Consider the following 27,622-nt stretch of genomic DNA (forward strand, 5'->3'; position numbering starts at 1 on the left):
ACAGCAGTTCCCACTTACGTTCGTGATCATGTATAGCTTTCAAAATACACCCATTCATCACAATAACCTCCTGGTAAAGACACTCTAATTTGGGAGGCTGAGCAGACTTGCGGAGCGGCTGTGATGACTAACACAATGTTTAGCCCACAGGTTCATCCATGCTGAAATGCTGATTTCCGCTGGCCCGCTAAAAATAGCTCCTGTCGTACACGTGGGAGGGGTGCGGGGAGATGTATGTGTCACAGCCGCAGGGGAGGCTGACAGACTCTCACATGTTCCCGCCATGAGTGGCCCACGAGCCCGACCCAGGGGACAGCGGGCCGTTTGATAACAAATAAGGGCACTGGAAGCATCCACTTACGTGCTCCACGGCTCCCTTTTTCATAGCTGGCAGTGCGTAGCCGTGACACCGCTGCAATGTTTGCCATTTGGAAACGCATGACTGGACCACTGAGTGAGCTGTCTGGGGCTTTGGCACCCCACTCAGTCAAAACTCACAGGCCCAGAGCTTACCTCTCCACTGGGTGCATTTGCAATCTGGAGGGACGTTACATCACGTTTGTGTGGACTGTGTGAGAGTCTGCTGGGCTTTGAGATGTCTGGTTCTTAGGCATCATCTGTGATTTGATGATGCAGTTGGGCACTCTTTTGTTTTATCATCTCTACTAATTATGCTCTGCCGTCATCAGCGTGGCACTTACGCAACTTGTACCGATGACAGGACATTCTGCAGATTACCCTCATAAAGTGGCTCAAGACAAATGTGAACTGTAATTTGGTTTAATTGGGCAATTTGTGCAATCACATCACCGCGTGCATCGGTGAGGGACAGTTACTGCAAGCATACCTGATGAATCGGTTGAAGAGTAATGTGGTGTTGCGTATGATTCGTGCGGCACGGGACTCCTCGTGTTGACAGCGCTGCAGGGTCAACCCATCATCCATGTGACCTTCCGAGTGCAGGCACGCCTTGAGAGGGCATGACAGGAAGAGAAAGAGTGTGAGACATTGTCATGAGACGATATAGGCCCCCAAAAAAAAGGAAGAGGAAGAAATTTAATGGAGCGAAAGCGTCCAGCCATCATCAGCCAGCGCTGAGCCACAGTGTCTGGAACACAGGTGCTGACACTACAGGCTATCTGGCTGTGTTTACACGGAGGACACGTTGTCACGCACATGATCGCGCGCACACCTCCATCACGTCTGCCACAATAGCCAAGGGACGAGGTTTATATTTAGTGGAGGTAGAGGCACGAGCTAATAGACAATAATCTTAACTCAATCAACTCATTACCCTCAAAATAATTATCCGCTCCAAGGAATCTCATTTATTTATTAATTTTGTTTGTTTTTCTATGTGCTCTGCATCTCAAGACGCAACAGTTTGCATGCCCCGTGTTTGCCTCCGCTTACTCGTCTCTTGAGAGGACCCAGACGGGCAGATTTGACATCAGGTGCCTGGTAGGAGAGCCAGAGTCCCGTGGCCACGTGCATGATGAAGCAGAGCGAGTCCCCGTATTTAATCTCCGCCACTCCCATGCCCTCGATGTCCCGCTTGGGGCTCTGCTCCAGCTTCTCCTGCGCAGGGGGAGGAGAAGATGAACATGTCAAAGCTGTCAGTGTGGAGCTCATGAGCGTGCTGGCACAAAAAAAATAAACATTCAGACACAGTGCATGCAGATTTGTTCCTAATCAACCACCAACCAAATGTCAGCTGCATCTGTTGTTTGTGGCTCTATCCATCGCAGTGGGATAGCTGCATGTTTTGCCGTTAGGATCAGACATAACTGCAACCCATAATCGACATGAGGGCCTCAGTGATAAACGACTTCACTTATTCTGTAATACATGCTTTAAATCCACATTGGAAGGGTCACTAATTGGCTCACGATCACTGGCCATATCTAGAAACTCCATTACACAGAGTAAGGCTAAATGGACGGTTCAGTCAGAGTCGGCAAGTTCAGCTACATTAACCTCTACGGTGTAGCTTTCACTGGTCCAATAATTCTTATAATTTTCATTGTCCTTGGAAAATTGATGATTTTCCAGTTCAAGGGGAGTGGGCGGTTCATTTGTAAAGCTTTGTAACTCCTTCCCGCTGACGTTTAATGAGGAAGTGTGTGGTTAATCCCATGTGAGGCGGGTCACCTTGAGGAACAGCGGGGGAGTCAAGAGAATACACGCTGTGCCCTTGTGTGCGTACGTGTCCTAACCTTTGAGGCTCTGAAGCAGAAGGCGGTGGCGATGGTGTCGGACCTCTCCCGATCCTGCAGCACCAACCCCCTGTCGTCAGTCAGGGCCAAGTAGTGACCCGTGGTCAGGTGCCGCAGTCGAAAGGGCTGGCCCCAGCGGATGTGGCTCCCGCTCCAGCTGTCAAGGTCAAACACACACATTGAAATGAAGCAAACACACAAGGAGAAAAAGGTGCATTTCATAAACCCCGGAAGCGTAATATCCGCTAATTAGTCGATCTAAACAATGCTGCCAGCTGTTAATTATCTCACGTGCCATGTGGTGGAATAATTAGCAAATAGCTGAAAACTTTTCTCTAATCATGCACTTTTGTTTCTGCTCTGAAAAGTCAAAACAAACCGGGGGTTAAAAACACAGTAGATGTGACAAATATTGTATTTGACACAAGATTTGTAATGGACAAAGGAAAGGCTGCATCCCTGTGAGGCTGTAAAATAGCCAGCATCAAAGAGGAGACAGAGAAAGGGAGAGCGACAGAAGAAGAGAGAGAGAGGAGGGGAGACGGAGGAATAAAGAGACAGAGAGGCCACAGTGCAGCATTAAATCATAGGTAGGGAGAGGGAGGAAAGGACAAAGGGGAGCAGTGAGAAAACAGCAGATTCAGAGAAACAGGTGGGATGGAGAAATAGCAGAATGATGGAAAATCAAAAAAAGGTAGTGAGAAACAGGAAGGAAAAGAAACAGATAAAATCATGCGAAACACAACCCACCTGATTCGAAGCGGCTCCAGCCTCCACAAGGACCTGGCCTTGGCACCGGCTTTACCCGTCTCATAGTTGACTATCCTGGGGATGCCAGAGAAGCATGAGTGGGTGTCTGTCTGTGGATGCTTTTAAACGTCTAGCCACCACTGATACTGTCAAGGTCATTCATCCTGGCTCAGACGAACACCACCTCTTTACTCTCATTTGTCACGGCAATATTCACCGGGAGGATGTGCATGTACACATAAACACTGGTTGTATTTACTCTGCCGTCTGCGGCATCGCATCCTTCAAACAGAGACATGTGCGCCCTGATAACCCACAGCTACACTGTCTATCAGCGATATGGGTGACTGGGTCCAGAGATAAAAGAAATCGCTCATCACCCCCTCGCTGACAGCTTGGAGTGTGTTTGATCTGCCCCAGAAAAATGTAAGACCTCTAAAACAGCTTGCTCCCTCTGTTGAATTTCAAGGACAACAGTGGGAGAAAAAGCCAAAGCGGGGAAATTGTATCCAATCCCGCCTCCATATTTGCCGTGCTCTGTTCTAAAAATAGACACCATGTGGTTATGTGTGTTTGTGCCCAGGAGGAACACACATCTCCTGGCACCTGGCTGAGTGTGAATGGGCCTTACCCGCTGTTTTGACCCACTTCGAGCCCAGTGTGCCATTTCTCCGCGGCCTACCTTATCTGTGTTGGCACCGAGCATCTATACTGTAGATAAAAATAACACAGCAGCCATTTTGGCTCCCCGGAGAGCAGAGTGTCACGCCGGTCAGAGGCATTTTTATAAAGCAAAGTGGGGGCTGAGGGAACTATGGGTAATTCGCAGGTCAGTTAGCTTCTCTTGTGCTACATAACTGCTTTGCCTTCACTGAAGGGTGACCCCTAATGCTGCAGTGTGGTTTGCTTCGCACCTCTGCTGTTCTTCACTCTGGTCTGATCCCGGTATGGCCACTACCTCGTCGTGTCCGTGGAACAGCCGCATCACATGACCACCCAACAGGTAGCCTATTGGAAGAGAAAGGACAGATGATTTAGATAAACTGGCTGTCTAGACTATCTAGATCACAAATGTGGGTTATATTTTACAATGCACTTTTGCATTTAGGTTTTCTCAACAAAGCAATCCAAAGAGATCTGATTTTGGAAAACATTGGTTATTCTGACATGAAAAGGAGTCATCCATTGATGCCTATTAAAATACTTTGATAAGGGTCTGGAAGACCACTGGGACACTGTCTGCACACTTTGAAAATAGTAGCTTGCTCCCAATTAAGCTGGCTTTTAAATAAGGATGTATAAGATTTAATGTATGTTGCGGGTTCCGAGTGTCATCCCCCTACCTCCCATTTCCCTTTGTTGAATGTGTGCAAACAATAAAACTGTTAATATTAAAATAATAGGCTGGAAATAATCAGATCCTCCATGATTTCAAAAAACAGTTTAATGAGATGCTTTTTAACAAATAGAACAGCAAAATTTATTTAATTCTGAAACACACTGTTTTAAAAATAATTGGGTGCCTCTCCTCAACTAACTGCTGGAAAAAAAAAATGGTAATATGGAGAAAATTGGAGGGGGAAAAAAATGTGAAGAAAAAATAGAGGCTGGAGTTTTGTGTGTACCTTCTTCTATGTTGCTGCCGGAGCAGATGGGATGGACGTTCCACAGGGTTTGCATGAAAGAAGCATCCACCTGGATGTTGCCGTTGGAGATGGATAAGTGCTGCGGGAAAGAAGGGAAGATTACGCACGGCTTTTACTTATTTGCATACATCAACACCAGGCACAGTGCATGGGCTTATCTGTCAGAGGATGTAAAGATGTTTTTATTATGAGAAACCTCTTCTGTTCGATATTGAACCTGTCAGATTAAGACTATATTAAACATTTTGTTTGTGAATAAATCTCTAAAGGATAATCCGATAGCAAACAAACGTGTGTTCTGCAGGAAGATCGACACTGGATTTCTGATATCTGGTAAATTGAACCATTTATTCAACATCAGATGTGATGTTGACTTGTCAGACAGAGTTCAGCTGAAGTTTCTGTAATCGTTTATCATCCAGTTTATCACTGAGTGCTGAGAGAACCATAAACATGACGGGCAGATGCCTTGAGTGCTTGGGGATTTATACCATCTGGGGGGGCTGTAACACTATGTGTATGTGTGTGTATGAGTGGGTGTGTTTTTCCCCACTTCTGTGTGCCCAGAAAACAAATTTTGTGACAGCTGTGTCCTGATCATCCCTCTCCAGAGTCCCTCCGCAGCCCTTAGGTGCCGTCCCCACATACCACTGTGTGGGTGACAGCAGGGACAGACTACCCGATTGACATTGGTGACTGTAAGGCGATAGTGGTCATCTGGCCGTGCCCCTGCCGCCACTGGGGGGGTAAACACAGCCTGCTGGCTGCTGTCACCAACTTCATGGATCACAAGGGACATGTTTCCAGGGTTTAACATTGCACAGTGCTATGATGCTAAGCTTAGAGGGCAGGAGGACATGTTAGTAAAAGAAGAAGCCTACTGCTGAAAAGGTCAGATCAGGAATGCAATAGGAACATAATCATTATTGATGGCGGTGCGACGTGGGGATGTGACATGGATGAAAACAAGAGAGGTTCATTTGAACTGGCACTGGCAGCATAATCCGCCAAACCAGACCTTGCCAGTGCAGATCTAATTTTGCTTTTGCAGCCGTGCAGTCATCCAGAGGGAGAAAGTTGTTGCTTTTACCGTTAAAGCCTCCTGCAGGAGCGAGGTCATGGGGAGAGTGCAGCATGTAGTAACAGGATTGGGATAATCTGGAATTTTGTCACATCAGGGGAAGCAGAGTTGATGCTCTCCTGCTAAGACCTCTATAATATGCACACACACACACACACACACACACACACATGTACACACAGTAGCTACAGCTTCAAGGATCAAACGACAAACAATCAACTTACAAGGTATCGCTCTGAGGACACGCTGACGAGGATGAGGTCGTCACCGATGCGCACTTTCTCCCCTTCGGATCTCTGTTTTGAGGCAGGGTGGATCGTCCACCAACAGGCCTCACCTACGATGATACACACACACACACACACACACACACGCACACATATATGTAAGCTGGAAGCAAATAGTCCAAAAGTCTTGCCTTAATTTAAACAACCAGATATAGTAAACTGCTTGAAAGCACCATATTGCTACTGTCTGACTGTCATCTGCAGTTACAAATGATGCAATAAGGCAAGAGCAGGCAAAAATGAGAATGTGGATGCATGTGGCTGCACCATGGCAACAATCTTTTTAAGTCATACTAAGGCGACTGCTCATCGGTTATATGGTGCGAAATAAAAAATAATGCAAATGTGCAGCAAAGATGTAATCAGCGCCGACAAAAGCACCACACTGTCTGTCTACAGTGCTCCACGGGGGAATATTAACTGAGATAACACAGGCTTATGAACAAATACGGAGCAGAGACAGAGAGATAAAGAGAGGGAGGGCTCGCAGACAGATATAGACAGAGAGAAAGAAACCAAACAGACGGACACGGGAACAAAGATGGGGATAGACAAAGAGGGACAGAGCCAGCGAGAATGAAAGAGGGAGAAAGAGGTGGATAAAAGCAAACTGTACGGAGCTTTTCTTTTACCTGTTGAATCCTCCTGCAGGCCGACATCAAAGGACAGCTTATCTGTCTGCGACCTTGATGTCTTCAAACAGGCCAGGTACTGTGGTCAACAGACACATCAAACCACACAAGATGGAGCTGTCACACACGCTCCTCTGCGGAAGACCTCGCCTGACATATACTTAAATTGCTAATGGCGTTTAAAGGTCCAGTGTGTAGGATTTAGGGGGATACATGGGCAAAAATGGAATATAATAAAATAAGTATGCTTCCTTTAGTGTATAATCACCTGACTTTAGGAATAGTAGTGTTTTCATTCGCTTAGAATGAGTCGTTAATATCTACCCACAGAGACTGCCATTTTTCCACAGTAGCCCAAAACTGACAAACCAAACACTGGTTCTGGATAGGGCTGTTCATGTTTTCAAGACGGCCATTGTAATTAGGAGCCCCTCCATGACAAAAGCAGAAAAACACATATTTCCTAGCATGAAATGGCTTTGTTAAGTGTTTTTACCACTTTCAATCACCTGGTCCATTTGTTTTGGAGAGGAGGAGACCTCTGGGGACAGTTCGGCTCTCTGTAAAAACCTCCTGAACAAAGAACACTGAAGGAATTCTAACTGGGAGAAGTTTTAGCTGGTTGCAATCTGCAATCCCCACCACTAGATGCCACTAAATCCCCCTAAATCTAAAGACCTTGCCTGCCATACACTTAAATTGCTAACAGAATAGGGCTGCAAGAATTAGTCGACGAATCGATGACTAATCGACTATTTAAATAATCGGTGACTATTTTAGTAGTCGACCAATCGGTTTGAGTCATTTTTCATAGAGAAGTACTATAAAAGTACCCCAAAATACTCTTCTTGCAGCTTCTTACGTTCAGATATTGGCAGCTTTACACACTCTCCCATGACGGTGAACTAAAACCCTTTGGTGTGTGTACGAAACAAGACATTAGATGACATCATTTTGGGGTTTGGGAGAGACAGACCGACATTTTTCAACATTTTAACACATTTTTCAATGAAATGATTAGTCGACTAATCGAAGAAATAATCGACAGATTAGTCGACAATGAAAATAATCGTTAGTTGCAGCCCTATAATAGAAAAGAATAGAATACAATAGAAACAACTCTATTGATCCCATGAGGGGCAATTTGTTTGTAGCTTCCCAATCCCACAATGTACAAACAACAACACACTAATCCATGCCAAGCACAGTCCAGTAAAACAGACAACCACGTTGTTGATTGGGCACATAAGTTAAGTTAAATGTCAGTAAAAAGATACAAGTATAATATAAATATGAGAAAGAAAGACCTTAATCCATTCTATTCTGTCAGGACATTATTTGCTAAACTAATTACCATCTAAGTTTAGTAACCAAATAGCTGAAGGGATAAAAGATTTCGAGTGGCGATTAGTCTTGCTCAGAGGTACAAGGTATCGATGACCAGAAGGCAACGGTGAAAACTCTTGAGACAGGACATGGAAAGGTTGGTTAATAATGCTCTTCGCCTTCTTAACCACCTGATTCTCCCAGAGGGAATGCAGGTCTCTCCGTCTAACTCCAGTAATTTTGGAGCAAGCCTTAACTATGCTCTGAAGGCTGTTCTTATCCTTAACAGACAGACTATTAAACCAACAAATAAAAGAAAAGGTTAAAAGACTTTCAATGGCATTTAGGGGATGTAGGATTTAGGGGGATACATCAGCAAGAATGTAATGTAATGTTATAAGTATTTTTCTCTGTCTTTCTGAATTTAAGAGCAGTAGTGTTTTCGTTACCCTAGAATGAGTAGTTTGTATCTACACAGGAAGTGGGTCCTCACCCACAAAGATTGCTATGTTCACTCCTGTGTTTCTACCGTAGCCCAAAATTGACAAACCAAACACTGGCTGTTGATAGGGCCATTTGTGTTTTCATGTTGGCCATCGCTCCGTATTTTTACCTGTTTTAATCACCTGGTGGAGGAGACCTCTGCGGACAATTTGGCTCCCAGTAAAAACCTCCTGAACAGCGAACACTTAAGGAATTCTAACCGGGAGAAGTTTCAGCTTGTTGCAATGTGCACTCCCCACCACTAGAGGCCACTAAATCCCCCTAAATCTAACACACTATTCCTTTTAATCCTGCTCTTGTGATAATCCAGTTTGAATTTCCTTTTTCATGATGGTGACACTGATTGCGTGCAATCTCTTACCATGGAGCTGAAGGAATGCCGGAGGAGAATGGCATGTCCGTACAGAAGGGTCTTGTGTCCGCCGCTCTGCGCTGCCTACAGAGATCATTCACACACACACATACGCACAAACACATAGTTACATGTCAGCTCAAGCTCCTGACAGTACAGCCCCAGTGGTCTCCCTCCAACCGCTCCAATCTACACCCGACCTCTGACACTGAATGTTGACCTCAGCGAGGACCTCCTCGCCAGCGATGATGACCTCAAGCCACATATCTCCTGGGGAAGGTTTTTGCCACCCCATCTCTCCAATGAGGACATGCAATCTGACTGGCCACAGGAGATGGTGTTTCTGGCTCCTGTATCCGTGCGCGAACAGGATACGGGCTCATCTTTCCAGCACTCCGACTACAGGAATGTGGGAAGGATGCACAGCTACTGTCAGTCTCCGATGCAATGTCAACATTAGCAAGGGATGACTCCGCCGCTTATGGGGTTGGGTAAAGATGCAGGAGGGGAACAAATGGTAAATCTCTACAGGTAGAGATGCAAAAGGGGGATAAAGACGAGTTTTAGTTGTTTTTCTTCGGCAAGCAACTCCCATGTTACTCACCTTCCTTATGAGCCTCTAGGAAGCATTAAGGTAAGAAAGAGTGTCATTATTCAGAAGGAACTATTGTTCTCCTGAGCCTCTCCGCCTGCCTCCGCCTTATTTTAGTCTCTGGTACAAATGATTAAAGTCCCGAGGGCACGCCAGATTGTCAAAAAGTCAATTTTTTGAGAGGGATTAAGGGAAACACGTTGACTCCCATTCTTTGGCATTTCACAAAGTAATGCCATTGGCACAAGACACAGAAATCATTTCTGTAACAATGCCAAACAGTTTATGTCACATTAAACTGAAACTACAACCACTGCAGGACACTGATGATGTGTAGTCAAGACTTCTGCTACAGCTCGGTAGATTTCCATCAAAATTAGAGTCTTATAATTATCTAAGAGATACATGAATCATGGCAGTGTTTCTTGAAAACATCCTACCATGCACAGCCTCTCTCTCCTCCTGTTTCATTTTCTCTCTTTTCTTTCTCCCTCTATCCCCCCTCCATTGGCTGCTGGGACAATAGCCGGCCTGTGATTTGATGCAGTTGTGTCGTGCAGACTGCAGCACTGGCTTCCAGGCTTCTTCTGTGCTCCTGGCTACTGCTATATGCTGGCTGAGGTACTGAGCTTAATGCGGCGAGGCACATCCAGCTGCAATCACCACGACCAATAAACCCAAGCCTTCCGCTCACTTCCTTATCCCACGGCTGTCGACTGCATTATACAGATAGAGAGTACACTGAGGGGAATTGTGGCTCATGTCAGTAAGAGAAAGGAATCTTCTGCATGTGGAGACACATTGCGGCAAAAAAAAAATTCAATACACCTTGAGCAAGTGAAATGAGTGAAACTGTATTACCCTCAGCTCACTGAACCATGAAGGAGAAGACGATTGGATCAAAGAGGTGTAAAAGAAAAGACACTCGTGCTGTATCTTTTGTCCAGCTGTTGACCACAAGTGACATGTTCATATCAATTTAAAGGCATGACATTTAGCAGGGCGCTGCCTCCTGGTGTGTGTACCCTGTGGCAGACTACACGTGTGTGTGTGTGTGTGTGTGTGTGTGTGTGTGTGTGTGTGTGTGTGTGTGTGTGTGTGTGTGGCTGCAGTGTTGTGGTTTCTCTCAAAAAAGGGGGGTGGGAATAGCCACAAGCTAACACCAAGCATGAACAGAAAGAGATGGCAGAGGAAAAGAAACACGAGTACGCCAGATGTCGTCAGAGCAGCTGTGTCTCATAATTCGCCCTTTTGACCAGCGACCCCAACATCAAACAGGTCAGCGCTTTTTGGGCGAGTGAAGACAAATTCACACAGAGTGGTCGCCGGTGGATACAGAGATAAAAGCAGGTTGGCATTTACACCAGTTGTAAGTGTGTTGTCTTCGCATGTCGTCCTCTGTCCCCTCTGCTTCTCAGCGCCTTCCGCCTAAAACAGCCTGAACTACCGATTTGCTCCAGCCACTTGTCTATTGATAAGCCCATCTGTTCAAAGACGTATTGATCTCCGAGCCTCAGCCGAGACATATTCAACCTCCATTTCCCCTTTAATGGCGCTTCCTCCAGTGACATTTCAGCGCGGCCGAAGAATGATGAATAGGAAGACAATATCGAAAACAGATAAAAGTGAGTAGAGAGAAAACAGTGAAGTAACACAATACAAATGGTCAATGCAGGCCATCGAAAAGTCTCCAGGGTCTTTGATACAAAGGCACAAAAGGAGTGAAAGGTTAAGGCACAGATTTCTGAGATGAGTAAATCTTCCAAGTAGTCTTATAGAAAGTATGAAATGCAACAACATTAAAGTCCAGCTGAAATCACATTTAGTTATCCATTTTTGTAATCAACTATAGTGGTCGATATTTTTAAGCATTAATAGTTTTATATTACTGAAAGGAGAAGTGAAGGTCTCTTTGGATCACAAAAGCTCATTGTCTTGGCTGAGCTCCGGCTGGGGATGGGGATAGAGTAAGCTGTAGCTAACCAACTATTCCCGAACATAGTTGTTAGCAGTGATATTAAAGAGTACAGACCACACTGACATAAAAATGGACAGAAGTAACATTTACAGGTACTTTTACATGTTATTTAATGTGTTGCTAATTAGCTATCTACCCTGCAACCTAACATTAGCAGTGCACTTTTCCCTGGTGAACGTTTGCTTGGTTACTCGTTCAACAATCTACGGACAAGATGTGTGTTTATGCTTGTGAGTTAGATAGGAAGCACGGATAGCCCGCGTCAAGTAATATGCCACATTGTGTTTGTACCTCTAGCAGCTCATTTGCCTGACTGGCCAAGTGGTAAAAAACAAATTTAAGACATTGTTTCTTCCGGTGCTGATGATGGAAATAGCTAAGGAGTGAGTCATCTCACGTCCTTCTCATCTCTGTTGAAAGTTGCACTTGCACAGTTGCGGGGCAGAAAAAGAACTATAGTAAAGATAAAGTTTATGAGCTGAAGCGCAAGTAACTAGAACTGGGCGATGACTATAACTATGTACGATATATCATTATATTTTTTAGGCAAGATATAGATTAAGATAACACTATTTATATCAATATAGGATCAAGTTGTGTTATGTAAACCGTGTGCATCTCTCCTCTCTTACACTCTCCGCACAGCTCCGCCCCACTCACTCACTCACAAGTTCTCCAGCAATACTAAGAGAGACACAGCGCTGCTCCTCTGTTTAATCTGTCTGTTAATTAGTCCACAATGCAACATTGGTATATACTGAATGTTGCACGTGCTATGCTAAATCAGTTAGTTAGGTGACTGAAATTACTGCAGTGGCACATGTGCAGTACAGCGCTGTGCTGTATGTGTGGGAGACAGAGCTGCTTGATTGTGTCAGGTGAACGTTTGTTCATTAGTTTGCATGTGAGGTTGATCATAGCGCGTCGCCATTCTTTTTGGTACAGTAGTTGTAGCCTATTGTGTGACAGTGAGACAGCGCCTGGATGCAGCGACAGATGTCTTTAAAAAATGCAGCGAAAACACAGTTGTTTCATTTACAAGATGTATATAACGCGGACAAAGTGCCTCTGGCTTCTTCCCTCCCTTGGCCTCTCTGTTAATGCTATGTGCATTAATGACATAAATAGCCTAAAAAAACACAAATAATTTGAGTAATTTTCTGGCATGAGATTCATTTTAAAGGCCATGGAAAATTACTTTTTATTTCCCCCCCCACAAAGATTTTTAAATGCTCTAAACTACAATGGATTTAGACCTTTGTATTTGTGACATTTAAAATGTGGTTTTGACTTGCATCTGCACATGTAGCCAATTAAGTAGAAAATACTGAGATATTAATTGTGTATCAGCCTAAAAGATAGATATGAATTTTTGTCCATATCACCCAGCCCTACAAGCTAGCACTTTAACTATCCTAGATACAGGTGTTTGGTTGGGTGGCGTTAGAGGATGTGGGCAAAACACCAACTATGTATTGCGCAGTTTTTCCCCAGGTTTGAGAGCAAAGTGGATAAAGGGGAGTTGTTATTCAAAGGCATATGGAGTTTCTGAAAAATGTCACAACATAATTAACTTTAGTCTTTGTTATCATTTAATAAGTGCTAACTAACAGTAAAGAATTTCTACAGGGGCAAGTGAAAACTGACTTTGGGAAAGTAGGTTTCTGACCCACTTGCCAGACCGGGCGACTGAAAAAAATGACAGTAATGTTAAATGCTGAGGAGACTTTAGGAGGAAAACTAATGTGAGTTTGCGTTCAGAGTCTGTGGCTTTTGTGTTGTGTAACACGCTGCTGTCTGGCTGTTAGTCAGTGTGACCATCTGCCTGGCAAGAAAAGGTGACAATACTGCTTTATGTAAATATGCTTCAAAGTGAGCAATATCATTGTCTGTATGGAGAGAAGTTCTTCATCTACACAGACAGAGAACGTTTTTTCTCTCTAGATGCCTTTGATTTTGCACTAATATATTGTTGTTAATTATTCCTTTATTGCCCATAAACAATCTTAAAGTACTTATACAGCAGATGTGTTACAAGAAAGTGAGAAAGATGTGTTATATTTTGATGCTTAGGCAATTTGTTCTTGAAACTTTCATGCCAGTAAAGCCCTTTGAACTGAAAGTTCAACTGATGACTGCAAAGATAGAAGGTGCCATCACGAAACCAAAAAATAAAAAATATAATTGGTTTCTGATATTTTTAAAAGGAGAACATGTGATTTATAGAGCAAAAACACATGCATTTTAATTTCAGTTGGACTTTAAGTGTTATGTTAAGGCCTTAAAAAGGGGCTGATGCATGAGGGATGAGGCTGAACGTGTCCATTTGAGCTTTAATTTAGCATTTAATATTTTTGAGCACCCTTTCTCTCTGCTGCGGCCCATAATTCCCCGCCAGCTAGCTCTTAAACTCCCCACAGCAGCAGTGGAACCAATGCTCTTGACTTCCATCATTTGGCTGCACAGACAGTCCACTGTGGCCACAAAGCTCTCGCCCTGAAACATCCATTTATCTCAGGAGTTGAGTCGATGAAAATGAGCCTTAACAAGTGAGGATTCATGGAGATTCTCACCATCATTAACCACGTGGCATTAGAGGGCAAAGTGGCTAACGCTGACTCAAAGTCACCTGAGAGCCTCTTACGACTAAATCACTCATGATGGTTTGCTGTCGTGCTGCAGAAATCTTAGTCTCAGCTGTTTGCATCCTCTCATAGCATCTCATATCGTAAAGTAAAGAGTGAGCACAAGAAAATACTGTGACAAATGAGAGCTTATCCTATGTGGTGGGGTTTGCATAAAACAAATGACACCGCAATGAATATCTATCTGAATGCCCCCGAGGACAAGACTAATGTTAATCTGACGCTAATCCAGCGTCGGCGCTGCTCCGCTTCTCCAGCAGCAGAAAGTGAGTTGTGTGAGAGTTAATGTTTGCAGGAAACCTTATTGGGAAGTCTATACGAACCTCTATTTGTCTCTGTCAGCTCGGCGGGAGCTCAGACGCAATCTTCTCACCCAGTGTACACAAAAAATCCATAGGATCATCAGTTATTTCAAAGCAAGGGCTCAGGCGTTACCATAAACCACCATTCCTAACGATTTATGATGTAAAGACAAATGTTCAGTGGTGACATGTTGTGTATTGTGACTAATCTACTGCGTCATGCATTGGCGGGGATGAGAGGGGAATGGTATGAGTGGTGAACATACCCATCGGTCCGGGCCGCGTGTCTATCATGCGGAAGATGGAGATTATACACAGAGAATAGAAGATAAAGATGGGAGAGTTACACATCTGTCACAGCAATGAGAGAGAGAAGCAAACACACTTGCAAGACAACTAAAACAACATCAGGAGCAGAGATTACAGTGATGAATGAGTGTTTGATTACAAATTCAGCCACATAGTATTGATCTGAAAAAAGTCAAATCTGCTGTCAGCTGCTCTGTTTGTTTGTAGGATACTTATTAAGCAAAGGAAAGTACGTACGTGCTAAATGATGCTGTTTTCCTTCAAGCCTTGGTGTTAATCAAATGGGCTAAAGGCTGCAGTAATTCCAGGGCATTCCCTTCATCCTCATTAATATTCATAGGGGCCCGGACCTCTCCGCAGTCGGGGTCCTCAGGCCACTGTAATGGGCCTGTTTTGCCCATTAATCTCTTTATAGTGACTGAACAAGTTACAAGTATTCAACTTAGCTAACTGCATTCATTACAATAAACTGCTTTACAACCTCCTCTTTGGGATGGACATACAGTACATGACTCAGGGATGAGTTGAAGTATGGATTGTCAGAGTGTCTCTTGTCTGTGTGTGTGTATCTGTGTGTGTTCATCATCACTCACCCCTTCACTGTTCTGTCCACTCTTAGCCAGCATCTCCTGCAGGGCCCGTACTGACAGAGACTGCTCCAGCACGAAGGTGCAGATGCACAGGTCTGGAGGAACATACTGCAACAACAGACAAGTGGGTTACAAATTAACACAGTTTTTTTAAGGCCACTTTTATTTACTCCACACACAATATTCACACTTGAGCTCTCATTGTAGAAGTTCATAGTAATAGTACCAAGCCGCAAAAAGCAGATTTTTACAGCCTGTAAAAGGGCTGCACGTGTCCTTTTGGTGCCCATGTTTACCATTTGGGCTGTTCGCACTGGACGTGCCGTGGTGCCGAGCTCGGCAGCCAGCTCACAATCTGCAGTGATAGATTCAGCTTCTGGTCTATTTTTTATGCAAGCTGCAAGCCACTTTGGCAAGAAAACACACTAATAATCTATCATGAACACTATGAAAGATATTTATGATATAAATTAGAAAATATGCATCCCATGCTTCCACATATTTGTCAGTTATGCCTAAACAGAGAGCGAGAGAGACAATCAGACACCCACACAGACAGAGACAGAGCCCTACGTGTGATAAGAAAAGAGCAGAGGAGCAGTATCACTTGCTGACCCCACAGAGAAATGAGCTTCCGGAGAGAACGGCCAGCCGACTGCTCGCGCAGTAACTGCCATATTGGGGCACTTCCACATCCAGTGCGAACACAGCCCCAAACTGTTGGACTCAAAGTGTTTTTTTCCACTTAAATCTTTATTTAAACAATATTTGTGACATTGACATTATTATTCCAGTCCAGTGTCTAATTTTGGAGTCTTCTATAAAGTCCATTTCTTCCATTTTCTTTCTAGTTGTGCGTCTCGTAGTCCCAATATGTATGACTGTTTCTCCATTAAACAGATTTCTTCCACAATTGTTAGCCACTGGTCCTTCGTTGGTGGTGTTTCTTTACCCCAGTTCCAAGTGATAGCTTTCTTGCTTGGGACTAGCATTATTTTGATCCAATATCTATCACTTGCAAGAACATTTTCTTCATAAAATGCACATAGATAAAGCACCAAACGACAATTAGGAAGCTCATATCCTAGTATGTGCTTTATCTCTTTCCATACCGTTTCCCAAAATACAGTTATTGTAGCACTCTCACCAACATTCCTGGCAACTATGGAGATGCTTGCTTTTCAGTTTTGGTGTAATAAAGAAACAAATCAATCCATGAGAATTCCCTCCATGTTTGTGAATTAGTCGTTGAGTGGTGTATCTTCCACATATTACGCCAATCTTTGTCTGAAATTTCTACATTGAGTTATTCCTCCCATTTCACCTTGATATATCTAGTTGAATGTTTGTCATTTGTGTTCAGTCCTTGATATAACGCTGAAATTATTCTTATATTACTTTCCTGGTATGCTTAAATTGTGATTTCATAAAGTGTTTCTCTCTCTGACCATTCAGAGGAAAGAAAGTGGCATTGAGGTCGAAGAAGTGTGCAGTTTTTCCATTTTTTGGGTGATGAAATTTTTGAAACTGTTATCTCATGCTGCAGTGTGAATCCACCATGATGCAAATTGCCCACTGCAGCTTTAAACCTGCAAAAACTGCTGTCTGTAGGGTGGGCTTTTGAGGGGCAGTGAATACAAGCTGCAAACACAACTCTTTTTTAAGTCTATATGGGAAAATATTTAGCTATCAGTTAGTTATGTACACATCCAACAGATATAGAGCAACATTAGCATTCATTTAGAGTCATGTTTGTGTCCATCTGGCACACAGAAGTCCAGTATTCAGTTTCCTTCCTCTGTTTTTGGCCTTCACTAGCTTCTGAAAGCAATATCTGGAGACTCACTGACTAGACCTGGTATAAGGTGTTTCTGTGCAGAGACTGCAGGGTAAAGGAAGCACCGTCTCAGTACAGTATGTACTGTACAGCATGTCCTCACAGTGTGAGCCCAAAAAGTCAAGACTACTATTCTCGGAGAACACCCTACTTACTGTATATCGCCTCAACATGCTCTTTTTATAACCAAAGCATTAGTAATGAAATGATGACCACAGCCACCTGTCCGCCCTCCATCAATCTTCATCTTCATTTCGCATGTAAAGAACTTTTTGCTGCTTAAGCAATATATACACATATAGTCAGAAAAAATGAAAAGTGCTCCCTGAATCCGCTGGGATATTCTGATTAGATGTCCTGCTGACTGCTGCATTTTTACAGCACTTGAACCAAGTTCGTCTTAATCAAGTGGGCGATATTCATTAAAAGGTACTTTAAAAACAGATTAAGCGCTCTCAGGTCAGCCCACGCTCAGATAAGCCAGGTCTTGGACAGAGCGCTGTTAGACAAACGGAGACGATGCCAAATCATGTCCCAAACCGGGACAGGAGAGGATACGGGAGATTCAGTGACAGAATGAGGGAAGCAGGGATGGAGATATTGTAGGGGAATGGCTACAAGATTAATTATATCAACCTAAACACCTGCCCTGGCCTCCTTACTGAGTATCTCAACTCGTCCCAAACTGGTTCATTCACACAGGTAAATCTAACCTCATTTTGCAAACTTCACAAAACCCAGTTTTTAGGGTGAACCGACAACAGATTCACAGCCATAGCAATGTGATCATTAAAATCTAAGTCATGTTGAAGTATAGATGCTCCAGGCGAGACGGTGGAAACGCTTCAGGGAAAAACAAACAGAGACGACTTGATTTACAGCAACACATGCCAGCGTGTTGGAATCCGACAATAGTGCTTCCAGATTGTCTCGCTGGCCGACTGCAGACTCCACACACTCCACAGTCGCTTTATTTAGACATCAACTTGAATGATTTGTTTTATTTTGAGAGATGGGATGAATAAATTTTCATCCTAACTGTCTCATTTGTGCCATTGTCATCCACACATGCAGAGGAACACTCAACACTACCATAAGGAGTAGTTTGGGAAGACATCTATTTCTCTCCTGCAGAGACTTTCATTAGAAGATACCCAATATTACTCATATCTGTCCATTAAGGAGGCTAAAATGTATATTGTTATATTAACAATGGATCATTTGACTACTTGTAACTGAAATGTAGCACTCGAAATGATGAACCCACAGAGAATTATCACCTGACTCTGCAGTTTACTTCAGTTACATGCTCAAAACTAAACTTTCAGCTCAATGTTTTGGCTCTAAAAATGACTGTACGACACCTGCATGGCACCAAACAGCAGTCAGACACAGCAAGAAGGATTTAGCAGCTATAATGCCGTATATTTCCCTCATGAGTAAGAGGAGATCAAACAGAGCTAAAAGGAGGGCTTGCATGACTCCAAAGAGAGCTAATTTTTCTCCACATCTACTAGGTGTGTAAGTAGTCAGCAAAAACTGCCTCGGACTGGCAATTCCTGTAAATGCCAGATGGGCCGGCCCACCTAGTAGGCCACGAGGCCACCAACAGCAATGTGGGGAAAAAATTACCTGCTGGCCATGACCCACTTGATGTTGGAACAGCCCATCTGATTAGGGGTTACACAGTCCCAAAATTGTCAATAAAGCAGGTGCAGTTGTACTGACCATCGTCACCTTGCCCCCACCCCTTCAAGTGGATCTGTCCATGTAATGTCAGAGGTCAAATGAAATCAAGACAGAGAGGAGGAGTGGAGTTGAATGAAAATATAAATGAAATAGATGATAAAGGACTGAAACTGTGAAAAGGTGGAGCAATAAAAGGCCAGAGACGAAAAGAAAAAAATCTCAAGGGTGATGCTGCAAAATGTTTTACGATATTATATTTACTACTCAAAAATAACGTTCTTATCTTGATGATGCCAGAGAAAATTTGTGGAAGCTAGTTTTTTGTCTGTGATTGATTACAGTGACATATTGTATATGCATGCAACCACCTCCATTTTACATAGCCTTGATTCAGTGTACCGCGCATCTCTATGTTTTATTACAAGTACAAAGCCACTTACTCATCACTGCATTCTTTATGATTGGTGGGTTGGACATCACTGACCACTGACAGAAAACAACACTGGTATATTTCTATCTATAAAGCAATATTGGGCAAACTTCCAGCTATCTCTGCAGCCTTCTGTGTGTCAGCTCTGGTAGTTACCAGCTACACTCCTCCAGGTGGTTGCTTTTTAATGAACCCTGGGTTTTAACAGATCTGGGGAACATTTCCTACTCTGCACCTTGGACATGGAACAATCTTCAAAAAGATCTAAAATTAGAAACACTTATATTCATTGATGAAAAACGTGGTGACAGACACATGCGCTTGTTTTATTGGGAATTTTTGTATCATATGTTGGATTTGTTGCAATTTAAATGAGTTTTGATTGGGTGCTGCCTCGGCCAGGTCTCTCTTGTAAAAGAGATTATCAATCTCAGTGGGACTTCCTGGTTAAATAAAGATTAAGATTGAATTAAATAAAACTTTATATACACTGTGAAAAATGTATAATTAAAAGTGCCTTGTAGTAAATGCTGCAAACGTAGTACAAAGCATTCGGCTGTTCTAGGCAAAAATTGCCAGAGAATTTTGGTCCCAGTCTGGTCCTCTTTGTCACTATAGTGGTCACAGGTTACAGGTCTTGGTGTGATCCTTGATTAGGATCTAAGCTTCAAGGCCCACATTAACAAAGTGACAAAAACATAACTTTTCCACCTCAGAAACATTGCCAAGTTATGGCCATTTCCAAGTTAAAAAGATGCCAAGAAATTAATTCACGCCTTTATTTCAAGCTGCCTCGACTGCTATAACACACTTTTTACTGGCCTCCCAAAAAACACCACTGAGAGACTTCAGCTCAGTACTCAACCAGAACCAAGAAGAGAGAGCACGTCAGGCCAGTCTGAGCTGCTCTGCAAACTTCCTGTTACATTTAGAATTGATTTTAAGATCCTCCTCCTTGTATACAAAGCCCTAAATGGGCTGGGACCGAGCTACATCGCTAACTCTCTTGTAAACTATTTGCCTACAAGAACACTGCGATCACCTGCTGCTGGTTTATTTGAGGTTCCCAGCAACAGCTGGAAGAAGATCGGGGTTGCAGCCTTTGTCAATTACGCCCCAAAGCTATGGAACACATTATCCATAGATATCAGGGCAGCTAGCTTGCTAAATATTTTTAACAGAAAGCTAAAAACGTATCTGCTCATTTTAGCCTTTAACTTGATCTAATTTCCTGATGCAGGTCTGGAACTCTTTCTTTTTACGCTTCACGCTGCTGCAACCCTTTTAAAATCTTACTTGATTTCATGATTTATAGTTTTACAACTCTAAGATTTTATGAATCAGTTAAGCCATGTTTCAAACTATTTTAAATGTCCTGTTATATTGAATATGAGTGAAAAACACAAGGTCTCTATGCCCAGCCAAAAACCACAGCTTGTATCTTTCACCTTTAGTGCGTAGCATAAAAACAAGATATAACTTGTTAATTAGTGACCTTAAGGCAGTTATTTTGCTTTGGACAGAGCGATGCTAGCTGTTTCCACTCTTTATGCTAAGCTAACTGTATCCTTCGTATTCAGCTTCATATTTAATGGATAGATATGAGAGTGGTATCAAACTCTCAACGTGAAAGTGAAGAAGTATATCGCCTCAAATGTCAAACTATTCACCCTTGAATATACAACACCTGCACATCCTCTATAGTCTGTACACTATAACACATTCCCAACATGCTGTTTGGCCGAGTATGCCTCAGCCTTCCCGCTAGCAGTGTCACTGTAGAGAAATTATGATAAAATATAAAGTCTGTTGGGAAGCCATCCAGCCCCACCCTCATCTCTCTGGATGACTAACAGCTGACCTTTGCTCTCTCCGGGTGCAGGACGGTAACAGTTGGTGGGGAGGGGACTGCCTGGAGAGAGCAAGGCAGTTAGATGAAGGTCTAGAAGAGCTGGAGGGGGTGATGAGTGTCCAGCCCTGTCAGGATGTCCTCTTACAAGGCGCAGCGAGGGGACAGATTTACAGCAGCCTGGCCATGCCCTGATGTTCGGTTTATGACCAATAGCTTAATGAGCAAAAGAGCGTAGATAGATAGTGAGCAGGGATAGATGGTGTCTTTGTTTCTGTCTCTAGCGAGGAGGTCAAAACGGGTTAAAGCTGATCGCCCAGAGGAGGTGACCTCATGCTCCGCTATTCGTTTTCAGCTTAATTTGAGGAGCTGCTGAATCTGTTAAATGAAGCGGCAAAGACGAGAGCCAAGACAAATAATTTGCAAATAACAACTGGTCTGTTTGTGTGTGTGAGGAAATCTGTCTTGATTCACGCACTGTACGTACAACAAAGACACAGTATCGCCATTGCAGTTTGTGAGCATCTACCCTCCAGTGGTCGTATTATTGAGTCGCTGACAGGCGAGAGCTGCTGGTGATATATCACAATCAACCAGCTTCTCACAGGCTGATTGATGTTGCCATTTAAACTGTACACACTCTAAATCAGCCTCATCCCGTGGTTTGATTCTGTGCCCCATTACTGGACTAGTTCACCAAGGAAAGTGTCCGATTCAGTTGTACAGACCTCCTAAATTGTCATCTCTCTTTTTTTCTTCACCTCTCTGTCGTTGATCCCAAAGGTGGGGTGATGCCATTTCATAAAATAAAAAATAAAAAAACGCAGGCAATGAAGACAAAGTGCCAGATAGGGAGAACATCCATCACACCTGTCAGGTGTAATTACCATCCAATATGGGGTGAAAGCCTCACCTCCCTCTGCACCTAATACCAGCCCAACATACACACATACAGTTGTTGAAAGGACAGAAGATTAACGCCTGGAGTGCACGGACCTTTCATTCACTCGTCATCCTCTGGCCTCTTCTCCCTGAACAGCGTCTGTGTGTCTCTCACACATTCGCACACTGTCTGCCTGGTGTCATAGCTCGAGCGAAATGAATCTCGGACAATACTAATGGATTACGATTAAAAGACAATCAATGCGGAAAAAGCCCATTAGGCCTGCTGTCAACAGGCGTTGCTATAGGAAAACACTAATGCCAGATAAGCGGCAAAGCAGCAGAGGCCAGTGAAAGGTGAGAGCATCTTGGGATTGTTACCATCCTCTTCAGCCGCCAATCATCGCTCAGTTATTTCTGCCTAATGGCTTGATCACTAACACATTGCGGAACAAGGCTGAGGATGTGCTTCGTAATTTTCATAATTTGTTACATAAAAATGCAATAAAGGTGGCAACCTGTCGATTACAAAGGCAAACAATTAAACTGAACTCAACTGTCTCAATTAAAACTTTGCATTTAGCCGCAGCGAGTGCGTCAGCAGCTACAGCTACTGCTCAGCTGCAATAAAGCTGTAGGCAATTAGAGCCAACGACAGCACTGTTTATGAAACAATCCATCAAACACGTCCAGGGGCGTAATTTCCGGGAATTATCATCTGACGGCGGGCCCACGGAGATGCCACGTCGTCCCTGAACCCCTCGGAAGAAAAGCTCATCAAGAAAGGCTGCGGTGGATGTGAGCTGTTATTCCAGCTCTGATGGCGTGCTGAGCTGCCTCTCTGTGCGTCTCCGCTCGGCTTCACTGAGTCTTTGCTGGACCTAAACGAGGATGTACTAAATGGATGTTTGGTTTCCATGGAGCTCTTGCCTCTGTGAATGCATCCTTTCATCTGTTTCACTTTTCTGCAAACTGCTCCATGTATCATTTGTTGATTATATTCAGCATGTGCGAGTGTGTGTAGTTGATTATATAACCGGGGAGAAAACAAACTCCATCAAATGAAGTCGATGAGTTTTGATCAAGGAGGTGAGCAGAGACACCTCACACCAGTAACATGCATCTCTGTGTTCCACTGAATGTTTTTCACATCAAAGAGAATCAAACGGTGCAACGGCGCGGTCTCTGTGCCTACCTTTGCCTCAGATGTGGGCTCCAGGTAACACAGCCGATTGCCCAGCCCCTCAGCAGCCAGGCAGAACTTGCGATTCTCCTTCTGGATGCAGGCCACGCACTGGAGCACCACTTCATCATCCTGTCAAGACAAAACGGACTTCAGTCTGTGTCTGTGCATGCGAGTGTGAGTGTGTGCGTCATGTCCCGAGAGTACCCCACTTCACCCACACACATGCCCACCCTGGTCCATTGATCACGGGAGACTCTTGTGCCACTAAAATGTTACGTCTCTGGTTATTTGTCACCACAGTGGAGGAAACTAAACAAAAGGAAACTGCTGGACGAAATAACACGACTCAAAATATAACCATTATCTGAGAACCGCTGAGTAGTCCTCATTAGAGATGCTCCTAACAACTAATTTTCTATGATTTTTAAATGTAAGTTTAAACTTCGACTAGTCAACTAGTATAAAAGTAACAGAACACTCAGAACACATCCAACATTGAGCACAATTTAATCTATCTGGTTAAGCATCCATCCATCCATTCATTTTCATACGCTTATCTGGGGCAGCAGGCCAAGCAATGCACCCCAGATGTCTCTCTCCCCCAAAATGTTTTCCAGCTCCTCCTGGGAGACCCCAAGGCGATCCCAGGCCAGATGAGATATGTAATCCCTCTAGCATGTTCTGGGTCTACCCCGGGGCCTCCTACCAGTGGGATGTCCCCAGAACACCTCCAGCAGGAGGCGCCCAGGAGGCATCCTGATCAGATGCCCGAACCACCTCAACTGACGCCTTTTGACGTGAAGGAGCAGTGGCTCTACTCCGAGGTCCCTCCAGATGGCCGAGCCTCATTCTCCAGAAAATGATTTGAAATCGTTAACCTAATTTTTCAGTAACAAAATCAGCCTCAAAATGCCACTGAAATATGTGGCACTTTGCACCATGCATTACAAACATAGCACATTATCCTACATAACATGAAAACAACTCCTTAATAAAAGGTAACAAAAATATTTATTGAAAACAATATTCTGAAGGAAAATAAATAGTTAGGAAACGTGCCTGATTACAATGGCATTTTCATTAGGTGAACGCAATTGCATAACATAATACTAATTTCAAGAATAAGTTTAATAACCTAGTATTGTGGTGCTGACAAAGGCAGCAACGTTTAATCAGCTAGTCGACTAATCACGCACATCCCTAGTCCTTATAGCGGTGTCACCTTTTGTTTTTCCTTGATTTCAAAACACCAGAAAGAAGGTGTACAACCACAAAAAATGACTTGTATAATTTGCTGTATATCTTTTAAATCTAGAAATCTTTTTCTTTTTCTTTTTTTTCTTTTTCATTTTGACACATTTACACTGATGATCAGCTTTCTTATCTTAAAACCTCTGTATTTTGGGTAGTGTGACATCACATTTTGACAAGAGTTTTCTCTGAATTTTTATCAGAGACTGTATCATAAAGATGGCCAACATGACAGCCCTGAAAAAAGTGAAGCCAAAACATCTCTATTGCCCCCTGGTGGCTGGCTGCAGTAGGTCATGAGCATGGTTTCTGTCATTTTAAGTAGTTATCATCACATTATTGTTGGTTTAAGTGTTAATTCTGATAAGTTTGATTATAATTAGTTATTTGTAGGGCTGGGCAATAGGAAGATACCATATCTTTATCAAGATATGAGACTATACATCGTCTTAAAATTTTGAAAAAAGAAAACAACAAAAAATGCAACAGGAATCCCTACAGAGATGGTATTTTGTTCGAAATATTGTTATGTTCTATTTTGTCTCCCAGTCCTAGCATTAATGAAGGGCTTTTGAGGAGATTTAAAAAATATCGAGATATATATCGTGTATCGAGATATACCCTAAATATATCACGATATAATTTTCAGGACATATCGGCCAGTCCTAATTATTTGATGCAATAGCTGATTTACAGCTGTGTGTGCCAGTTGATTGCATGGGATCAATGGTGCTGCTCGCGAGTGGTTGTACAGCCTGAACATGATATTGTGGAGAGCCCTACTGCATAGACTCTGGCTCCAAATTATGTCACTTTACTACAGTGGGAGGTAGTAGAGACGGGTTGTCCATCTTTATATACAGTCACTGATTAAACTGTCACATGTAATATTCAAGTAGCAGACCATATTGTACTAAAACTATACAACTAAACAGTCAACTGCACCACAAAGTGTTAATTCTAACACCTAACACATATTCCCCTCCTTCACAAGTTATCCTTTTTTCTCTGCCTCCGCCTGGCTAATTGGGAGGATTTCCCGTCTAAATGTGATGATCAAAAAGAGACCAACCATGGCTGATCCCTTTGAATCGACCCAATCTCCTTTAGGCTGTTTACTCTGTTTATATGGTACAAATGAGTCAATTGATTGGAGCGTTACACATTTAAAAAGAAAATAATGGTCTGAGTTAATTAATACATTTATGTATGTAAAGAGGAAGCATTGTGAGGCTTTGATGCTGCATTAGTAATTATGTATGAAATTATGTCTGCATATATTTGAGCATGTATGCCTGCATTTTTTTATACTTCTGGATATATTCATCACAGAAAAGTCTTGTTGGACACATTGGATCAAGTTCTTTGATTAGTCCAAAATGCAATCACACTTAATCTGAATACAGTGTCACAAGAATCTAAATGCAACCATTAGAGAGTGAAAATCTATATTTGCTAATAATTATGGCCATCTTAAGCTGATATATAGATGAGAGAATTGCAGTGAGTGACTATCAGACAAGCCTTTTAAATATAATATTAGCATCAGCACAAACAGCCATTGGCACAGGGATAATGAAGGACTTTGTAAAAGTAACCATCTAATCAATGATTAACAACACTATCCACAGCATTTCACTACTGTGTTTAAGTCAAAGAAAGGCATAAGCAGAAACCATACATAACTAAACAATTAAATCTTTAATGCAAACAAGCCATGTGGGTATTCCGCCTGTTTCATAGCGTATCAGTTGTAGCAGTTATATAAGTCAGCAGAGGCAGGTGTAGTACAGAGCAATTCTCCCAATATGCATCCTTTTGGGAGAACAAGGGCTGAAAACAAACATCTGATGCTGCTGTTGTGTAAATGGCTTGATTATGTTTATAGTGTTGGCCCTGTAAACGCTGAATTGGACATAGTTACTCTTCACGATAGCAGAGCAAGCAGAAATGTGCTGATATGGGCCGCTGTGGGATGAGGAGAGCAGAGAGGAGTTGGGGGGGGGGGGGGGGGGGACTTCTGCACAATGGCCAGCTGCATTATTTAATGTAAGGGGGACTGTGCTGAGAGCAGAGTGCAGCAGTAGTAGTAGTAACAGTAAAGCACTCCATTATAGTGTAGCATGATGCACGAGAGAGAGGGAGAGACAAAAAGAGAGAGTGAAATAAAGATGACTAGCATCGTCGTGTCTCTGAGTGCATGTGCGTGTACAGCTTTGTTCGTAGCATTTGTGGGTTTAGTAGCACAGCATGAAAATCAATATGACAGGCCTCGAGCCCCTCAAAATGCACGCATGACACCATTTCTTTTTTTCTTTTGGAGCTGATGCTCACATGTGCCTCGGATGTGGCCCACGGAGAGATTCATATTCCAAGCACACTGTGAGCTTTTGTCTATGAAGAAAAAGAAATCGTGTCTTTCAGGATAATACCACATTTATTTGTAATGTGATAAAAAAGTTTGTCTTGTAATATTATTGACTTTTGATTAGTAACATGAATGAATTAATTAATTTACAGCATGACTTCCTATAGCAGCAACAAGCATGACTGAAAGATAAGGCGTTGTTGGTGGAGGTCTTGTTTTAAATAGTGATTTTCTGTACCACTGGCCTACACTATTAAGATTTAGCGCTTGCATTGCAGGGGTGACTGGTTAAGCGGAATTTATACTTCTGTCTTGAATCAACGCTGTACCTACACCACAGGCTCTGCATCGACGTGGAGCCTATGCCGTACCCTATGCTGTAGCCTAACGTGCATCTCCCCAGAAATGTAACTACACATCACGGCGACGCAAACCTCCTGTCTATTCCTGTAAGCTGAAAACTTTTTCCCTCGTAGGTAACTAAGCTTTTATTTCCTTTAATTTCACAGATAAGAAACAATAAATTGTGAAGACAATATGTCTCTATGTGTCAGCCCTGCAATAGTCTGGCGACCTGTCCAGGGTGTACCCTGCCTCTCGCCCAATGTCAGCTGGGATAGGCTCCAGCTCCCCTGCGACCCTCAAGAGGATGAAGCAGTTAGAAGATGAATGAATGAATGAATGAATGAATGAATAAAGCCCCAACAAAATAGCATTTTAAATCTTATGTGTGATTTATCCTGTCTTCATATGAGCAGGGGAAATCTCCGCTTGTGGTTAGGCTAATTTACACAATGTAAAATGCCATAGGCTTGTGCTAATAACGTTAGCATCTTATATTTGTTTAGAAAACGTGGTTAGTGTTTTACAGTTGTTTTGTCGCTGAACCGTGTGAGTTGCAATGGAGCCAAATTTTGTAA

General features: G+C 43.0%; 1 protein-coding gene across 12 annotated transcripts in view; it reads right to left on the reverse strand.

Moving 5' to 3' along the window:
- The window catches only part of LOC125900452 (ryanodine receptor 3-like), a 157,059-nt gene that overhangs the window by 105,226 nt on the left and 24,211 nt on the right, over positions 1-27,622 (reverse strand). For 8 of the 12 annotated variants that reach the window (XM_049595453.1, XM_049595449.1, XM_049595452.1 and 5 more), the window contains exons 2-13: positions 23,093-23,212; positions 15,214-15,318; positions 9,399-9,413; positions 8,804-8,878; positions 6,613-6,691; positions 5,918-6,030; positions 4,592-4,691; positions 3,881-3,974; positions 2,967-3,041; positions 2,217-2,373; positions 1,414-1,578; positions 848-969 (exon numbers count right to left, since the gene is read on the reverse strand). In XM_049595453.1, coding sequence (XP_049451410.1) covers positions 848-969; positions 1,414-1,578; positions 2,217-2,373; positions 2,967-3,041; positions 3,881-3,974; positions 4,592-4,691; positions 5,918-6,030; positions 6,613-6,691; positions 8,804-8,878; positions 9,399-9,413; positions 15,214-15,318; positions 23,093-23,212 — 1,220 coding nt within the window. Of the gene's footprint in view, positions 1-847; positions 970-1,413; positions 1,579-2,216; positions 2,374-2,966; positions 3,042-3,880; positions 3,975-4,591; positions 4,692-5,917; positions 6,031-6,612; positions 6,692-8,803; positions 8,879-9,398; positions 9,414-15,213; positions 15,319-23,092; positions 23,213-27,622 lie in introns of those variants that run through there. The other 4 variants (XM_049595456.1, XM_049595457.1, XM_049595447.1 and 1 more) reach the window with 2 other exon arrangements.

Source organism: Epinephelus fuscoguttatus, linkage group LG14 (genome assembly GCF_011397635.1).
Source record: "Epinephelus fuscoguttatus linkage group LG14, E.fuscoguttatus.final_Chr_v1".
In the NCBI taxonomy this organism is placed as follows: Eukaryota; Metazoa; Chordata; class Actinopteri; order Perciformes; family Serranidae; genus Epinephelus; species Epinephelus fuscoguttatus.